General features: G+C 50.3%; 1 protein-coding gene across 1 annotated transcript in view; it reads left to right on the top strand.

Moving 5' to 3' along the window:
* Positions 1-19265, top strand: part of KIT (KIT proto-oncogene, receptor tyrosine kinase) — a gene marked incomplete at its 5' end in the record, with an annotated part of 57628 nt that overhangs the window by 22160 nt on the left and 16203 nt on the right. Inside the window, 6 exons of the mRNA XM_054163835.1 lie at positions 9595-9709; positions 11522-11715; positions 14095-14201; positions 15024-15150; positions 16210-16314; positions 16403-16513. Coding sequence (XP_054019810.1) covers positions 9595-9709; positions 11522-11715; positions 14095-14201; positions 15024-15150; positions 16210-16314; positions 16403-16513 — 759 coding nt within the window. The remainder of the gene's footprint in view (positions 1-9594; positions 9710-11521; positions 11716-14094; positions 14202-15023; positions 15151-16209; positions 16315-16402; positions 16514-19265) is intronic.

Genomic DNA, 19265 nt, shown 5'->3' with positions numbered 1-19265 from the left:
CAGAGCACTTGAAACAAATCCACCTACTACCCAGTGTGACCTTACATGCTCCTGAGGCTACCAGAGGGCATCTAGGTAGTTTGTACAGGGGGGAAAAACCACTAGAAGCTGGAAACATGATCTCAGAAATAAGCATACACCATAAACCTTTGGTAATTTGTGGTGGAGCAGGATACACAGGGATTATCATTGGGGTTTTGGCAGCTGAGTTAAGCTATTAATTGCCTTTAATTGGGTTGAGTTGGATGTAGAGTTTGAATGCCTGTCAGGAGGCTTATTCACTTGTGCCTTTTGGCACCTGAGCACTTCTGTATCATCTGCCTGGAGAGCAGCCAGGCAGAAAGGAACCTGGGGGTACTGGATGACAGCAGCTGAACATGAGCCAGCAGTGTGCTCAGGTGGCCAAGGAGGCCAATGGCATCCTGGCCTGCATCAGGAACAGTGTGGCCAGCAGGAGCAGGGAAGTCATTCTGCCCTGTGCTCAGCACTGCTTAGGCCATACCTTGAGTCCTGTGACCAGTTGTGGGCTCCTCAGTTTAAGGAAATTGAGGTACTTGAATGTGTCCAGAGAAGGGCAAGGAGGCTGGGGAGGGGTCTGGAGCACAGCCCTGTGAGGAGAGGCTGAGGGAGCTGGGGTTGCTTAGCCTGGAGAAGAGGAGGCTCAGGGGAGACCTTATTGCTTCCTCCAGCTCCCTGAAGGGAGGCTGTAGCCAGGTGGGTGTTGGTCTCTTCTCCCAGGCAAGCAGCACCAGAACAAGAGGACACAGTCTCAAGCTGTGCCAGTGGAGGTTTGGGCTGGATGTTAGGAAGAAATTCTTCATAGAAAGAGAGATTGGCCATTGGAATGTGCTGCCCAGGGAAGTGGTGGAGTCACCATCCCTGGAGGTGTTCAAAAGGGGATTGGATGTGGCACTTGTAGGCATGGTTTAGTTGTCAGGAGGTGTTAGGTATTAGGTGATAGGTTGGGCTTGATGATTTCTGAGGTCTCTTCCTATCTGGCTGATTCTCTGTATGTCACCATTCTCTCACAGAATCTGCACAGCTTTCCAGGCATGCCTGCTGTCATCTCTGGGACAGGCTTGTTAAAAAGAGTGTTGGTCTCAGTTCCAAGTAGCGTTGTGCAAGACAGAAGCTAAACGTCAAAATTAATTCAAGGAGACCTTCAGCAAACCCTGTCCTTCTTGGCAGAGCCATTCTGCTAGAGCATTCCAAGCCCTCAGCAAATATTGGCAGCTGCTGAAGGCTAAGGTTAAGGAAAACTGAAGTAGGAGGGGACTGCAGGCAAACTGGACAAGCTAGGGCAAGACAGACAATGGTGACTGCAAGGTCAGCAGGAGGAACTGCATAGGCAGTGAGTCAGTGTGCTGCAGATGCAGCTCTGTGTGCTGCTTTAGCAGCAGTGTGTCCTCCTCTGAATATAAGTTTATGCAGAGGATTGTTTAGACTTCCAGAGGAGACTCCACAACCTCTCTGGGCAGTCTGCTCCAGTTCTCCATCACTCTCACTGTAAAGAAGTTTCTCCTCATGTTGAGGTGGACCCTCCTGTGGTCTAGCTTATATCCATTATTCCTTTTCCTGTTGCTGGGTGCCAGTGAAAAGAGCCTGGCACCTTCCTCTAGACCCCCACCCCTCAGCTATTGATAGACATTGATCAGATCCCTCTCAGCCTTCTCTTCTCCAGACTAAACAGCCCTAGGGCTCTCAGTCTTTCTTCACAGGGGAGATGCTCAACTCCCTTTAGCATCCTCCTGGCTCTCTGTTGGACTCTCTCCAGCAGGTCTCTGTCTCTTTTCAACTGGGGAGCCCAGAACTGGACACAGGATTGCAGCTGTGCTCTCAGCAGGGCAGATAAATAACCAGTTTTCAGTCAAAAGCTCATCATTTAGGTATGAAACCCAAATATATTTGATACAGCACAGTAACCACCAGCTCAAATCCTGACCTGGCACTGCTGTCAGCAAGGCTTTTGCATAAATTGCTAAGATGTAGCTTGTGATGTTTACACATCTGCCTTGAGCAGGTAATCAGCAGACAGTAATCAAACAGGTAAAGCAGGATTCATAATCAGGAGAATGCCTTCCCATAAACAGAAGTTGATGCTGAAGAGGTTGTTGCAAGATGGCCAAGAAGGCCAATGGCGTCCTGGCCTGGGTCAGGAAGAGTGTGGCCAGCAGGAGCAGGGAAGTCATCCTGCCCTGTGCTCAGCACTGGTTAGGCCACACCTGGAGTCCTGTGTCCAGTTCTGGGCCCCTCAATTTAGGAAAGATGTTGAGATGCTGGAAGGTGTCCAGAGAAGGGCAACAAACCTGGGGAGGGGTCTGGAGCACAGCCCTGTGAGGAGAGGCTGAGGGAGCTGGGGTTGCTTAGCCTGGAGAAGAGGAGGCTCACGGGAGACCTTCTTGCTCTCTACAACTCCCTGAAGGGAGGTTGTAGCCAGGTGGGGGTTGGTCTCTTCTCCCAGGCAAGCAGCACCAGAACAAGAGGACACAGTCTCAAGCTATGCCAAGGGAGGTTCCGGCTGGATGTTAGGAAGAAATTCTTCCCAGCAAGAGAGATTGGCCATTGGAATGTGCTACCCAGGGAGGTGGTGGAGTCACCATCCCTGGAGGTGTTCAAAAAAGGCCTGGCTGAGGCACTTGGTGCCATGGTTTAGTTGATTAGATGGTGCTGGGTGATAGGTTGGACTTGATGATCTCTGAGGTCTTTTCCAACCTGGTTAATTCAGTCCTATTCTAAGATCTGAAAGACCCAGTGCAGAAATCTTTCCATGCCTGGGATTGAAACACCTTTAGCAATTGCTTATGCTAATCTGGAACAATACTAAATTGCTTTTAGGAAGGGAAAAAAAATAAAAAGGAAGGGGAAAAAAAAGAAAGAAAAAAAATTAATGAAGTAATTCATAGTAAATGTGACATTAAGTAAGTAAGTAAGTCAGCAGCTCTGAAATTAGGAGCCAAAAAGAAAATTACAACTTGACAACGCTGAGCTGAATTACAATTAAGGAACTGTGGAAGTCTCCAGAGTGGCAAGGTACAGTGTGTCTAGCAATTAGGAAAGGAATCTTCCAGCTGCTATCTGACTTCAGTGCAAAATAATGCCTGGGCTTAATTACAGTCAAGGAAAATATTATCTATCCAGTGCTGAAAGAGAAAACTGCTCAGGGTGTTACAGGCCATGGGAAGCTGAGCTCAGAGCTTTGCCTGGCATTGGGACTATGCAGTGAGCAACTGAGTCGTAGAATCACAGAATCAACCAAGCTGGAAAAGACCTCAGAGATCATCAAGTCCAACCTATGACCTAATACCTAACACCTCCTGACAGCTAAACCATGCCTACAAGTGCCACATCCAAGCCTTTTTTGAACACCTCCAGGGATGGTGACTCCACCACCTCCCTGGGCAGCGCATTCCAGTGGCCAATTACTCTTGCTGGGAAGAACTTTCTCCTCACCTCCAGCCTAAACCTCCCTTGGCATAGCTTGAGACTGTGTCCTCTTGTTCTGGTGCTGCTTGCCTGGGAGAAGAGACCAACCCCCACCTGGCTGCAACCTCCCTTCAGGGAGTTGTAGACAGCAAGAAGGTCTCCTCTGAGCCTCCTCTTCTCCAGGCTAAGCAATCCCAGCTCCCTCAGCCTCTCCTCACAGGGCTGTGCTCCAGACCCCTCCCCAGCCTCATTGCCCTACTCTGGACACCTTTCAGCATCTCAACATCTTTGCTAAACTGAGGAGCCCAGAACTGGACACGGGACTCAAGGTGTGGCCTAACCAGTGAGTACAGGGCATAATGACTTCCCTGCTCCTGCTGGCCACACTGTTCCTGATGCAGGCCAGGATGCCATCATGGTGGTGTAACAAGATTTGTTTTAATCCAGAAAACATAGCTCCAGGAGGAAAACCCTCTGTATTTGACAGACAGTGCCTATGGAGCATCACCTTGCAGGCAATCACTCCATTAAGGATGAAGAAAGGGATGTTGGTAATAGGAAGCAATGAAACCCACAGGGTTACTATGCAGAGCATTGCATTAAAATAGGAGTGGCCTCTCTTATAAATCATCTTGGATACATTCAGCTGAATAAAAGCTGAAAAGCAGTTAATAAACTTAGTGAAATTAGTAGTGTGAGACCTCTGATGGAAGCAGCATTGCATCTGTGCCGAGTGATGTGGTGAACCCTTGGACATTGAAAGGGTTAAAGCCAAAGCAATAAGCAAAGCCTGGTGGTTAAGAGCCTGTCTGAGGTGCCAGGGTAATTAGGCTATGAAGTCATAAAATCTAGCAGAGGAAAAATCTCTTCTAGGAAGAAGACACTTGGTGAGGCCACATCTGAAATACGGTGTCTGTCTGCCCTGCTGAGGCCACATCTGGAATATTGTGTGCAGTTCTGGGCCCCTCAGGTCAAGAGGGACCTGAGGGAACTGCTTGAGAGAGCTCAGAAGAGAGATACAAAAATGATGAAGGCAGTGGAAGATCTTCCTCATGAGGAGAGCCTGAGGGAGCTGAGGGCTCTGGAGCTTGGAGAGGAAGAGCCTGAGGGTGACCTCATTGCTATTGATAAAGCAGTGCGGGGTGAGTGCCCAGATGCTGGAGCCAGGCTCTGCTGGGTGATGCCCAATGCCAGCACAAGGGGCAGTGGTGGAAGCTGAGGCAGAGGAAGTTCCACAGAAACAGGAGGAAGAATTATTTCCCTGTGAGGGTGACAGAGCCCAGGAACAGCCTGCCCAGGGGAGTTGTGGAGACTCCCTCTCTGGAGATACTCCAACCCCACCTGGATAAGTTCCTGTGTGACCTGCACACAGGTGGGTGAGGAAGCCACAAAGCGCTGCAGGTGCTGAGCAATCTGCATGGCCCCCAGCTTGGGAGCACAGCAGTGGCAGCCCTCTTGGGCCCCTTGGGTACTGGCTGCTGGAGGCTCTTGGCTATTGCAAGTGAAACACATCCCTTAATTTCTGAGAGCTGGGAGGCTTGGGAGCTGCCTGGGCTGGTGGGGAGAGGCTGCTCATGCTAATTGCCACATGGAAGCAGCGCTTCGTCAGGCACACCACAGGCAGAGCTGCCCTCTTCTCAGCTGCTCTCAGGAGGCTGCTGCACAGCAGCTTCCCATGGCACCAGGAGTGGACTGCTGTGGAGGGATTAACCCTGTGTGGCCTCTCATCTCCCTCCAGTGCTGCAGGAGGAGTGCATGTGGAGTTAGCGCCGTGCCGGGAGGCTTTTGCTGCACTGGGGTTTTACAGTGGGAAAAGCTTGCCTAGTGGGGGTGCTTCTGTTGCCCTCACTCAAAGCCAGAAGATGGTAGATGCAGCTAAACTCTGGCATAATGTTTTTTTCCAGGGCTTAATAGAATCACAGAACCATTCAGGTTGGAACAGACCATCAGGATCACCAAGTCCAACCATGAACCCTACTCTACAAGGATCACCCCTAAACCATAGCTGCAAGCACCACATCCAAACCACCTTCAAACACATCCAGGCTTGGAGACTCCACCACCTCCCTGGGCAGCACATTCCAATGCCTGACCACTCTTGCTGGGGAATAGTTCCTGTTTCTCTTGTATTTGATGTTTGATTCATCTCATTCCTCGAGTTTCTTTGCATTGTAATGCTGCCTGAAGCACAGTATAGACCTAGACAAACTGCATGTGGCTGGTAGGGTAGCTAATGAACAACTTCACAATCCAACCCTTTAGATGGGAGTTTTGGATGCTCCTAACTGAGTGTCCACCTGAACTATGGATATCCCAGCCCTAGGAGAGGAAGGGTAGCAAAAGCTGCATCCAGTTGTGGAGCCTTCAATACAGCACAGACATGGACCTGAGGGATAGGGTCCAGAGGGAGGGCCATGAAAATGATCAGGGGGTTGGAGCAGCTCTGCTCCAAGGACAGGCTGAGGGAGCTGGGGGTGTTCAGCCTGGAGAAGAAAAGGCTCCAGGGAGGCCTAATAGCAGCCTGCCAGTACCTGAAGGGGGCTACAAGAAGGATGGAGAGAGACTGTTTGCAAAGTCCTGCAGGGACAGGACCAGGAGCAATGGCTTCAAACTAGAGCAGAGGAGGGTTAGATTGGATGTGAGGAAGAAGTTCTGCACCATGAGGGTGGTGGAACACTGGCACAGGTTGCCCAGGGAGGTGGTTGAGGCTCCATCCCTAGAGATATTCAAGGTGAGGCTGGACAAGGCTCTGGGCAATCTCATCTAGGTTGAAGTCCCTGCTGAGTGCAGGGGGGTTGGACTGGGTGACCTTTGGAGGTTCCTTCCAACCCAGCCCATTCTATGATTCTGTGAAAGATTCCAGGCCTTCCCTGCTACCTTTCCTTAAACACCAACTTTGCATTTTATTAAATACAAACCCATTACTTTAGTCTCTTGCTTTTTACAATGCTGTGCACTCTCCAACAGTTCCTCACCAAATGAGTGAGGCTGGGAGCAGAGCTGAAGGTTTTGCAGCAGTGTTTGATTTTGGGGGGGAAGCACAACACTCCTGAATCAGAGAGGAAAGAACACTCGGTTCCTGCAGCGTGAGTCACGAGGAGCTGCTGTGTGATTGGCAATATATGTGTGCTTTATTGCCTGTCATTTAATCAGCAAGCAGAATAGTCATTAAAAACCTGCTCTAAAAGTGGATTTGATGTGAAATAAACCTGCAGTGCCTCACTGTAGCCTGGACAGCTTCAGTGTTTCCTAGAATATTAGAAGCGAATCTTGCGTTTCTGTGGAGCCGCATTAAGAGTGTCCCCAGCAGAGCCAGGGAGGCTCTCCTGCCCCTCTGCTCTGCCCTGCTGAGACCTCACCTGGAATATTGCATCCAGTTCTGGGCTCCCCAGTTCAGGAGGGACAGGGATCTGCTGGAGAGAGTCCAAGGGAAGGCTACAAGGATGCTGAAGGGAGTGGAGCACTGCCTGGTGAGGAGAGGCTGAGAGCCCTGGGGCTGTGCAGTCTGGAGAGGAGAAGACTGAGAGGGATCTGATCAATGTCTATCAATAGCTGGGGGATGGGGCTCAAGAGGAAGAGACAGGGAGAGGCTCTGCTCACTTGCATCCTGGGGTAGGACAAGGGGCAATGGATGGAAACTTTGGTGACGACAGAGATTGGAGTCAATGCAGCTGACCAATATGATCGAGTATTGTTCCTTTATTGTTCCGGTATTGCAGGCCTATGGCACAGTCCTATGGTGCGAGTATAGCACAGTAAAGTAAAGCATGGAAGAAGAAGGGATAGGAAAGGCAGAAATGTGTAGCAAGGGAACTTCTACAACTTATATGAACTTGGAGTGCCTCGTTGGCATGGCCTCATTGGTCCCCTGTGAGTGACCACATATCACACTATTATAGATTATTGGTCCAACTACTGATGACACGCGAGGTTTATTGATGCAGGGGCATGTCCTGTTGTCCCAAGATAACTTGCTGTGTTTACAGCTACCAGTGCCTTGCTTTAGTTACATGCTGCAGGCACAGCACTGTTTGGTACACTGCTAGCTGGCTCTGCACTTGTGCTGAGCATGGCCTACCACCATGTCAGGCTCTACGCCTGCACTGCCAGATTGCTCACACTGCTCGTCGCTGGCATTGCCACAGGAAACTCCAGCACAGGAGGTTCCACCTCAACAGGAGGAGGAACTTCTTCCCTGTGAGGGTCACAGAGCACTGGAGCAGGCTGCCCAGGGAGGTTGTGGAGTCTCCCTCTCTGGAGCCTTTCCAGCCAGGCAGGGCATTGGACTGGATGATCTCTGGAGGTCCCTTCCAACCACTAACATCCTTTGATCCTGTGATCATCATTCCAGCACAAATCTTGGACCCAGATGATGCTGCAAGGATGAGCAAAAACCAGCAGAAATAGTGCAGAAGTGACAATTCAGGTTTACCCATGGCTTGGATGGGAGCACACTGCAATGGGTTAGGAACTGGCTGGAGGCTGAGCCCAGAGAGTGGTGGTGAATGGTGCCACATCCAGCTGGCAGCCAGTCACTAGTGGTGTGCCCCAGGGATCAGTGCTGGGCCCCATGCTCTTTAACATCTTTATTGATGATCTGGATGAGGGCATCGAGTCCATCATCAGTAAATTTGCTGACGACACCAAGCTGGGGGCAGGAGTTGATCTGCTGGAGGGTAGAGAGGCTCTGCAGAGGGACCTCGACAGGCTGGGCAGATGGGCAGAGTCCAACGGCATGAGATTGAACACATCCAAGTGCCGGGTTCTGCACATTGGCCACAGCAACCCCATGCAGAGCTACAGGCTGGGGTCAGAGTGGCTGGAGAGCAGTCAGGCTGAGAGGGACCTGGGGGTGCTGGTTGGTGGTAGGCTGAACATGAGCCTGCAGTGTGCCCAGGCAGCTAAGAGGGCTAATGGCATCCTGGCCTGCATCAGGACCAGTGTGGCCAGCAGGAGCAGGGAGGTCATTCTCCCCCTGTATGCTGCACTGGTTAGGCCACACCTTGAATCCTGTGACCAGTTCTGGGCTCCTCAGTTTAGGAAGGAGGTTGACTTGCTGGAACGAGTCCAGAGAAGGGCAACAAAGTTGGTGAGGGGTTTGGAACATAAGCCCTACGAGGAGAGGCTGAGGGAGCTGGGGTTGCTTAGCCTGGAGAAGAGGAGACTCAGGGGTGACCTTATTACTCTCTACAACTACCTGAAGGGAGGTTGTAGACAGACGGATGTTGTTCTCTTCTCCCAGGCAGCCAGTACCAGAACAAGAGGACACAGTCTCAGGCTGCGCCAGGGGAGGTTCAGGCTGGATGTTAGGAAAAAGTTCTATACAGAAAGAGTGATTGCACATTGGAATGGGCTGCCTGGGGAGGTGGTGGAGTCGCCATCACTGGAGGTTTTCAGAAGGAGACTTGATGGGGTGCTTGGTGCCATGGGTTAGTTGTTTGGGTGGTGTTGGATTGGTTGATGGGTTGGACGCGGTGATCTTGAAGGTCTCTTCCAAAATGGTTTATTCTATGTATTCTAAATGGTGTGCAGAGAACATGCAGCAAATACTTTTTCATCTGGAGTTCCTTTTCTGGCAGCAGTGGTAATGTTTAACACACAGGGCAGCTGTAGGAGAGATGCTGTTGGACAGGGTGTAGTAGCTGTGAAGTCATGCTGTGCAGGGATGGGAATTGCACTGCTGTTCAACTGTGTGTTGTTTATGTTCTGGGCTTAGCTGGTTTAGGCTCTTTAATCAAATCAAATACTCAATGGGGATGAAATCCATCCCAAGCACTCCTTGGAAGAACTGATCCCTTCCTAGAGGTTGGTGCTTGCAGGACACCAATTTAGGCACTGGCACCCTTGAACATGTGAAGCTTTGTTCACCTGGGGACTTCATAGAATCCTAGAATGGATTAGATTGGAAGGGACTCTAGAGATTGTCTGCTCCAACCTCCCCACCATGCCCAGGGACACCTCTCAGCCAGACTCAGCTGCTCAAGGCCTCATCCAGCCTGGCCTGAAACACCCCCAGGGGGTGGGGGCATTCCATAACCTCTCTGGGCAACCTCAGTCAGACCGCTTCCTGAGATCTGGTCTAGTGGTGATGATGCACACAGGTTGCTGAGGTGAAGTGCAAATTCTGTGTTCCCCTTATGTGTGACGCTCTCTTTCTTTTTTTTTTTGCAGCAAAACCAGAGATTCTCACTCTGGATATGCTTAGCAATGGTCTCCTCCAGTGTGTAGCAGCTGGATTCCCAGCCCCTACCATCTACTGGTATTTCTGCCCAGGAACTGAGCAGAGGTGAGTTAAGCAACCCAGAGCCTCCAAAGGTTATTCTGGATGCAACACAGCTAATTTATGGTTAAAAACAAAAAATACTTAAGGGGATAAAGTGACTCAGTCATGTTCAAATGTGGCATCACTGGTTTATAACCCTTGCATCCTTTGCAGTGGTTTGAGGGGAGGCAGGGGCACAATCCATTAGCCCACTTGAAAGAGGGATTAGCCAACATCTGCTGCTGCAGAAGGGAAAAAGCCACACTTCCCTCCCTCTGCAGAAAGCTAGGGAAGGCTTGGATCAGCCTGGCCCCAAATGGCACATCTTCTGTTTGGACAGAATGACAGTGACAGAATCACTCAGGGACATGGTTGTTACCTTTTGATTGATTGTGTGATGATGATGGAAGGTTTTTTTTCAAGACATAAAAGTCCTTGGGTTTCTCTTCCATGAGAAGGCTGTGACAAGTAAACGGCTCCAGAGTTGTTCTGGATGAAACCTGATGTCTGGTTGCCACCTTTCTGAAGAGGCAGCAGAGCTTCACTGTGAAGTGAGCATTGGTGGAGCACAGTAAAACATGGGCTTGGTTGACTTCCAATCATAGAACTACCATGGTGGAAGTCTGTCCACAAGATCTGCTTTCACCACCTGTAGGTCTCGTTCCAGCAAGTCATGGGTGTCCCCCCTGTGTAGTTTGGGGCATGAAGTCATTACTGCTTTATTTTTCTTCAATAGCACTTTGTGGTTGCTTTTGGTTTTATTAATCTTGGCTGTCTGCTCATGTGACATGTGAAGGAGAAGCAGCATCTGGAGATCTGTGCTGTAATGAACTGATGCCTGGGGAGTGCTGTCATAAGTAGCTGACAGACCACAGCTTGGTTGTAGCTGGAGTATGAGATGCAGGTGGAATGGTCCAAAGCCAATAGTGGACTTGCAGACCTGTAGGTACCTCTAGCCAAAAGTAATACTAGCATCATGGTGGCCAGCTGCGTCAGGCTTGGTGTGTGTAGCCCATTTCACCCTCCACACAGAAGGCAATGAGGTGTTGTGAGCAGCCTGAGTTCCAAGGATAATACCTTCAGCCAGATCCCTTTGGAGAGTAGCATTGACCCAGGAGGCCAGTGGTATCCTGGGATGGATTAGAAGGGCTGTGGTTAGTAGATTGAGAGAAGTTCTCCTCCCTCTCTACTCTGCCCTGGTGGTGCTGCATCTGGAATATTGTGTCCAGTTCTGGGCCCCTCAGGTCAAGAAGGACCTCAGGGAACTGCTGGAGAGTGCCCAGCACAGAGCCATGAAAATGATTAAGACAGTGGAAAATCGTCCTCATGAGGAGAGCCTGAGGGAGCTGAGGGCTCTTTGGAGAGGAGGAGCCTGAGAGGTGACCGCATTGCTGTTGATAAAGATGTGCAGGATGATGCCCAGAGGCTGGAGCCAGGCTCTGTTGGGTGATGCCCAATGCCAGCACAAGGGGCAGTGGTGGAAGGTGAGGCAGAGGAAGTTCCATGGAAACAGGAGGAAGAATTATTTCCCTGTGAGGGTGACAGAGCCCTGGAGCAGGCTGCCCAAGGGGGTTGTGGAGTCTCCTTCTGTGGAGATATTCCAACCCCACCTGGATGTGTTCCTGTGTGACCTGCTCTAGGTGCTTCTGCTCTGGCAGGGGGGTTGGACTGGATGATATCTGGGGGTCCCTGCCAGCCCCTAACATTCTGTGACTGTGATTATTTAGCTGTCTGCTGGCTGGCAGGGAGGGACTCTCTTGCCTCAAGAGCAGCACCTGGCATCCCCTGCACGTTAACAGCCCCGTGGCAGGTAACTGTCAGCCTTGTTTCTCCCAGGTGTTTCGATTCACCAACCATATCCCCCATGGATGTCAGAGTGAGTTACAGCAACTCCTCAGTGCCATCCTTCGAGCGGATCCTGGTGGAGAGCACCATCAACGCCAGCGTGTTCCGCAGCACCGGCACCGTCTGCTGCGAGGCCTCCAGCAACGGCGACCGCAGCTCTGCCTTCTTCAACTTTGCCATTAAAGGTACCAGCAGCACCAAACTCCACACTGGCACGCAGCACCGGGGCAGGAAAGGGCCACCACACACAGAGCACAGCCCTGTGAGGAGAGGCTGAGGGAGCTGGGGTTACTTAGCCTGCAGAAGAGGAGGCTCAGGGGAGACCTCCTTGCCCTCTACAACTACCTGAAGGGAGGTTGTAGCCAGGTGGGGGTTGGTCTCTTCTTCCAGGCAAGCAACACCAGAACGAGAGGACACAGTCTCAAGCTGTGCCAGGGAAAGTTCAGGCTGCAGGTGAGGAGAAAGTTCTTCCCAGCAGGAGAGATTGGCCATTGTGATGTGCTGCCCAGGGAGGTGGTGGAGTCACAGTCCCTGGAAGTGTTTAAGAAGAACCTGGATGAGGCATTTGGTGCCATGGTTTAGTTGATTAGTTAGGGTTGGGTGATTGGTTTGACTTGATGATCTCTGAGGTCTCTTCCAACCTGGTTGATTCTGTGATTCTGTCCTTCAGCTCTTCCTAGGAGAGGACTCCCCTTGGCCATGAGGAGGTTGATGGTGCTGGGGCTATGCTGGATACCATTCTGTGCTGCTTGGCAAAGGATTGCTTTGGGTTGGCACTGAATGGTCTGGTTTCAGCTTTTGATGGCTCCAGATCTGCAGCTCAGGAGGTGGCTGCTTTGCTTCTGTCTGTGCAACATGGGGGCAAACCACCTCCAGCATTACAATACATTCTCCGTCTCTCTTTTCTTTTTCCTTTTCTTTTTTTCTCCTTTGATTTTTTTTGTTGTTTCTTTTCTTCTTTCTCTTCTTTTCTCTCCTTTCTTTTTTTTCTCCTTTTCCTTTTTCTCTGTCTTTGTTTCTTTTTTTTTTTCTTTCTCTTTCCCCCCCCCTTTTCTCTTTCCACCCCCTTTTCTCTTTTTTCCCTTTCCCTTTCCCTTTCCCTTTCCCTTTCCCTTTCCCTTTCCCTTTCCCTTTCCCTTTCCCTTTCCCTTTCCCTTTCCCTTTCCCTTTCCCTTTCCCTTTCCCTTTCCCTTTCCCTTTCCCTTTCCCTTTCCCTTCCCTTTTTTATTTTCTCTATTTCTTGTCTATCTTTTTTTTCTTCTTTTTAATTTTTTTCTTCTTTTTCCTTCCCCTTCCCCTTTCTCTCCCCTTCCCCTCCCTCTTCTCTTCCCCTTCCTCTCCCTTCTTTTGCTCTTCTTGTTTCTTGTCATTGTTTGGCCTGTGTTGGCCATCCTTTTGTTTTTAAAGGCAGGACTTCATTTTTCCAAGGTGTTTTTTTAAAGTGTCTCACAAAAAGATGCTGTGCAGGACTTGCTTGGATCCTAAGGGCCCTGCTGTTGTTCAGAGAACTGACAACAACAGACTGCAGAAGGGCTTTGGAGTTTTGTAGTAGTATTTAGAAGTTCGGGGAGGGGAGGGGGGGAGGAAAGAAAGGCACCAGAACAGAGATGACTCAAAATGTGTTTGTAAATCTGTGCTCTTCTTTGCAAAATCAAATGTTCTGCTGCTTCTTTTTTTTTTCTTCCTCTCTGTTACACCCAATTATAACACAGAAGCAAATAAGCCAGATTGGGGCAGATAGATTTGTTTTTTTGCTGGCATGGTGTTGCTTGGCTGCTCGGCATAACCTCTCCTTGCAAAGGCTGTGTTGCAGAGATTGTCTTTGGGGGGGAGAAAAAAGAGAAAAATAGAGAAGGAATTAAGACTTTAGGGGAAAAAAAAACCACCATAAATCTTTCTTTAAGTAACTTGACTGACATCTTGGAAACCTCTTGCACTAGTTGGTATTGGTGCCATGCCTGGTGAGTTGGTGAAGCTGAGATTCCTGAGGCAGCAAGCTGGATGGATTCTGTTCCAACTTCTTTCTTTAACTTACTTGATTGAGATCTTCCAAACCTCTTGCACTAGTTGGTATTGGTGCCATGCCTGGTGAGTTGGTGAAGCTGAGATTCCTGAGGCAGCAAGCTGGATGGATTCTGTTCCAGCTCTGTCTACCCCCCAGGAAAGCCATTCAGATGTACCTGGAGCAGAGCTTGGAAAGTCAAAACCCCAAGCTGTGTTTCACAAGGAATAACCAAGGAGTTGTCTTCACCTGCAGTATTAGAGGAAGTGGTTCCAGGCTACACCAGGGGAGGTTCAGGCTGGATATCAGGAAATATTTCTTCACAGAGAGGGTCCTCAAACATTGGATTGGTCTGCCCAGGGTAGTGCTGGAGTCACCCCCCTGGAGGTGTTCAAGCACAGTGTGGTGCTTAGGGACATGGTTTGGTGCTTACCCTTCAGTGTTGGGTTGAGGGTTGGACTGGATGAGCTTGGAGGTCTGTTCCAACCAGCCCTGCTTTGTGATTCTGTGAATACAGTTGTTCTTCTTGAGTACCTCAGCAGGATTTTCTCTCTCTTCCCAGAGCAAATCCGTACCCATACGCTTTTCACCCCTTTACTGGTCGCCTTCGGAGTCGCTGCAGGGCTGATGTGCATCACAGTGATGGTCCTGGTGTACATCTACCTGCAGGTAAAGTCAGAAGCCCCCCTGCCTCACTTAGGGAAAGATGTGAGCTGCCTTTGCCAGCTTCAGCAGTGACAGTGAACAATGCTTCCTGTCAGCACAGGCTGGGGGATGAGGTAGTAGCCCTGAGGAAAAGGACTTGGGGATGCTGGTGGATGAGAGGCTGGACAGGAGCAGGCAGGGTGAGACTGCCGCACAGAAGGCGAATCACAGCCTGGCCTGCATCCAAAGCAGTGTTGCCAGCAGAGACAGGTGATTCTGACACTTTGCTCTGGTGAGACCTCACCTGGAGTGTTGTGTGCAGGTCTAGAGCCCTCAACATAGGAAGGACATGGAGCTGATGGAGAGGGTCCAGAGGAGGGCCACAAAAATGATCAGGAGGCTGGAGCAGCTCTGCTACAAGGACAGGCTGAGGGAGCTGGGGGTGTTCAGCCTGGAGAAGAGAAGGCTCTGGGGAGAACTAATAGCAGCCTGCCAGTGCCTGAAGGGGGCTACAAGAAGGATGGAGAGAGACTGCTTGCAAAGGCCTGCAGGGACAGGACCTGGGGCAATGGCTTCACACTAGAGCAGAGCAGATTTAGATTGGATGTTAGGGAGAAGTTCTGCACCATGAGGGTGGTGGAACACTGGAACAGGTTGCCCAGGGAGGTGGTTGAGGCTCCATCTGTGGAGATACGCAAGGTGAGGCTGGAGAGGGCTCTGGGCAACCTGATCTAGTTGGGGATGTCCCTGCTGAGTGCAGGGGGGTTGGACTGGATGACCTCTGGAGGTCCCTTCCAGCCTGGACCATTCCATGATTCTGTGACAGCTGTTCTCCTTCTTTTCCAGAAACCTAAATATGAAGTCCAGTGGAAAGTTGTTGAAGAAATAAATGGGAACAACTATGTTTACATAGACCCAACACAGCTTCCTTACGATCACAAATGGGAGTTTCCCAGAAACAGGTTGAGTTTTGGTGAGTTTAGACTTATTTTGACTTCAGAAGAGAGGCTTGGCTCCAACACAGCAGGGGTTTGTCAAAAAGATGTTGTGCAGCAGTGCTAATGCTGATAGTTGTTCATCCTGTACCTTGGGACAAAAAAGAAAGCAGGTGCCTCTACAGAGAGGTTTTGTTGATCTCATGGAAGGTTGAACTCCTCAGGTAAGTGTGTCCTCAAGAGTGATGGAGCAGGTCCAGAGGAGGGGCATGAAAATGTTCAGGGGGCTGGAGCATCTCTCCTGTGAGGACAGGCTGAGGGAGAGCTGGGGGGGATCAACCTGGAGAAGAGAAGGTTCCAGGGAGACCTGATAGAGACATTCCCATACGTGGAAGGATCATACAGGAAGGCTGCAGAGGGATTGTTTCCAAAGGCCTGCAGGGACAGGACAAGAGGCAATGGTTTGAAATAAAAGAGGAGATTTAGATTGGATGTTAGAAATAAGTCCTGCACCATGTCTGGTTCTGCACTTGGTCTAGTTGGGGTTGTCCCTGCTGACTGCAGGGTGGTCAGACTGGATGGCCTTTGGAGATCCCTTCTGGCCTGGACCATTTCATCTTTCTATGGTTCTATGAGCATGGTGGAGCACTGCAACAGGTTGAGGCCCCATCCCTGGAGACAGAAGAAGTTCTTCCCAGAAAGAGAGGCCATTGGAATGTGCTGCCCAGGGAGGTGGTGGAGTCACCATCACTGGAGGTGTTTAGGAAGAGCCTGGATGAGGCACTCGATGCCATAGTTTAGTTGATGAGATGGTGTTGGGTGATAGGTTGGACTTGATGATCTCAAAGGTCTTTTCCAACCTGGTCCTGTTCTATTCTATTCTATTCTATTCTATTCTATTCTATTCTATTCTATTCTATTCTATTCTATTCTATTCTATTCTAATTCTAATTCCATTCAAGGTCAGACTCCACAAGGCTCTAAGCAGCCTGATCTAGTTGAGGATGTCACTGGTGACTCTAGTGGGGTTGGACTGGATGACCTTTGGAGGTCCCTTCCGGCCCAGCCTGCTCTCTGACTTTGTTTTGCTCTCCCAGGCAAAACCCTTGGTGCTGGAGCCTTTGGAAAAGTTGTAGAAGCTACTGCCTATGGCCTCTTCAAATCTGATGCTGCTATGACAGTGGCAGTAAAGATGTTGAAAAGTAAGTTGCTGTCCCACAGGCTGCAGTTTCTCCTCCCTTGCCTTTGGTCGTTGTGTTAGGTGCTGAACGTTTCTGCTTTGCCTTGCAGCAAGTGCCCATTTAACAGAAAGAGAAGCCTTGATGTCAGAGCTGAAAGTGCTGAGTTACCTTGGAAACCACATTAATATTGTGAATCTGCTGGGAGCCTGCACTGTTGGAGGTGGGGGTTAACGACAGATTATCGATTTATTTCCATTCCTCTTCCACTGCCAGGGGGAGGAGGAACTTTGGCCAGAAGAATCCAATGCTGCCAAGTAGAATTATCTTAAATACACTTCTTGCCCTGGGCAGCTTGCACTTCATCATGGTTATCACCTGTCAGTTACTGGTGCTAAGGATTCAGGCTCATCCTAAGAGTTGGAGCTCTGTGTCCAGTTCTGGAGCCTCTATTCCAGGAAGGATCTGAAAGTGCTGGAAGGTATCCAGAGCAGGGCCACGAGGATGAGCAGAGGGCTGGAGCTGCTCTGCTACAAGGACAGACTGAGGGAGTTGGGGCTGTTCAGTCTGGAGAGGATAAGGCTCTCAGGAGACCTAATTGTGGCCTTCCAGGATCTGAAGGGGATTCCAAGAAAGATGGGGAGGAGCTTCTGAGGGTGTCAGGGAGTGATAGGACTGGGGGGCATGGAGCAAAACTAGAAATGGGTAGATTCAGCTTGGATGCTAGGAAGAAGTTGTTCCCCATGTGGGTGGTGAGAGACTGGCACAGGTTGCCCAGGGAGGTGGTGGCAGCCTCATGCCTGGAGGTTTTTGCAGCCAGGCTGGATGTGGCTGTGAGCAACGTGCTGTAGTGTGAGGTGTCCCTGGCCATGGCAGGGGGGTTGGAACTGGCTGCTCCTTGAGGTCCCTTCCAACCCTGACAATTCTCTGATTGGTGGCACCACTGCAGCTGTGGCTGAACAAGAAGGTTGTTCATTGTTCTTTCTTCTTGTGAGATGACTAAATGCAGAGCACAGGTCTGGCCCTCAACCACACCATTTCTCCCAGGGAAAGTTACTTGAGCTGGCTCCTTGTTGGCCTCCAAAGTGATGTCTCCAGGCCTGTCTTGTGTAGTCTCCCAGCCTTCTGTTTAAACTGTGAATGTATCCCTTAAGGCACCACTTGAAGTGACAAATTCTAAGCAGCAGAAAGTTGAGGACAAATAAAGAAGTTCCCAAACAAACAATTACACAGCCCCAAATGTTTTGCTTTTAATATCAACTGAGTGCCTTTGTTTCCATGCATAGGGAAAGCTACAAACTGCAAGCAGCAGAAAGCTGAGGACAGAACAAAGTTCCCAAACAAACAATTACACAGCCCCAAATGTTTTGCCTTTGCTATTAAGTGAATGCCTTTGTAAAAGCTACAAAGCAGCTGAAATGTCAATAGGGTGACAGAGTCCTGTGCATTCTAATCTGAGAGAGTGGTGCTGCTTACACAAATCTTTTGCTCTTTTAAGTTCTTTGCTTTGTTTTTTCCAAAGACGGGGGGGAAAAAAAAGAGTTGGTAAAAATTGGTGGCAGAACCTCTCTCACTTTCACATTTGAGTGGATACAGGACTGGCCTGAGAGCTGCACCCAAAGGGTGGTTGTCAATGGCTCCAGGGACAAGTGGAGTCCCTCAGGGATCAGTACTGGCACCAGGCTTGGTTAACACCTTTGTTGGTGCCATGGGCAGTGGCACTGAGTGCAGCCTCAGAAGGGTTGCTGATGACACCAAGCTGTGTGGTGCAGCAGACAGCTGGAGGGAAGGGAACCATCCAGAGGGACCTGGACAGGCTGCAGAGCTGGGCCCCTGACAACCTCATGAGGTTAATCAAGACCAAGGGCAAGGTCCTGCAGCTGGGTCAGGGCAATCCCAGGCACTGATATAGGCTGGGCAGGGACTGGCTTGAGAGCAACCCTGAAGAAGAGGACCTGGGGATGCTGGTGGATGAGAAGCTCAACAGGAGCCAGCAGTGAGCACTTGCAGCCCAGAGAGCCAACCAGAGCCTGGGCTGCAGCAAGAGAAGTGTGGCCAGCAGGGCCAGGGAGGTGATGCTACCTCTCTGCTCCTCTCTGCTGAGACCACACCTGGACTTCTGTGTCCAGTTCTGGAGCCTCTGTGCCAGGAAGGATCTGGAGGTGCTGGAAGGTGTCCAGAGAAGGGCCAGGAGGATGAGCAGAGGGCTGGAGCTGCTCTGCTATGGAGACAGACTGAGGGAGTTGGGGCTGTTCAGTCTGGAGAAGAGAAGGCTCTGAGGAGACCTAATTGTGGCCTTCCAGGATCTGCAGAGGGCTACAGGAAAGCTGGGGAGGGACTTTTGAGGGTGTCAGGGAGTGATAGGAATGGGGGGGATGGAGTAAAACTAGAAGTGGGGAGATTCCAGACTGGATGTCAGGAAGAAGTTGTTCCCCATGAGGGTGGTGAGAGACTGGCACAGGTTGCCCAGGGAGGTGGTGGCAGCCTCATGCCTGGAGGTTTTGCAGCCAGGCTGGATGTGGCTGTGAGCAACCTGCTGTAGTGTGAGGTGTCCCTAGCCATGGCAGGGGGGTAGGAACTGACTGATCCTTGAGGTCCCTTCCAACCCTGACAATTCTATGATTTCAAACCAGGGCGAAACCATTTGGTTCAAGCAGATCCAGTGGTCTGAGCTGTGTGTCTGCAAGCACAACCTCACCACCAGCACACTTCAGCTTTTGCTATTACCCAAGCTATAAATTTTTAACTGCAGGAGGGAAGTGGGGGGGGGAACCCCACCAACAAAAATGGAACTAAACTGGGGGAGGTTAAGAAAGGGTGGTGCAGAGTAAGCTGGGAGCTGAGAGAGCCCACAGTGCCATTACATATTCAAGGGCCATAGCTGGAGTCATTGACTCAGAAAACATAGATTTGATCTATAAACATCCTTGCAGGAGATGAGTTGATTCTCCTTGCCCATTGCCTTTTAATACTCT

The sequence above is a fragment of the Dryobates pubescens genome, chromosome 1 (assembly GCF_014839835.1).
Source record: "Dryobates pubescens isolate bDryPub1 chromosome 1, bDryPub1.pri, whole genome shotgun sequence".
Lineage (NCBI taxonomy): Eukaryota > Metazoa > Chordata > Aves > Piciformes > Picidae > Dryobates > Dryobates pubescens.
Note: the sequence above shows the minus strand (reverse complement) of the source record. Positions and strands in the feature narration are given on the sequence as shown.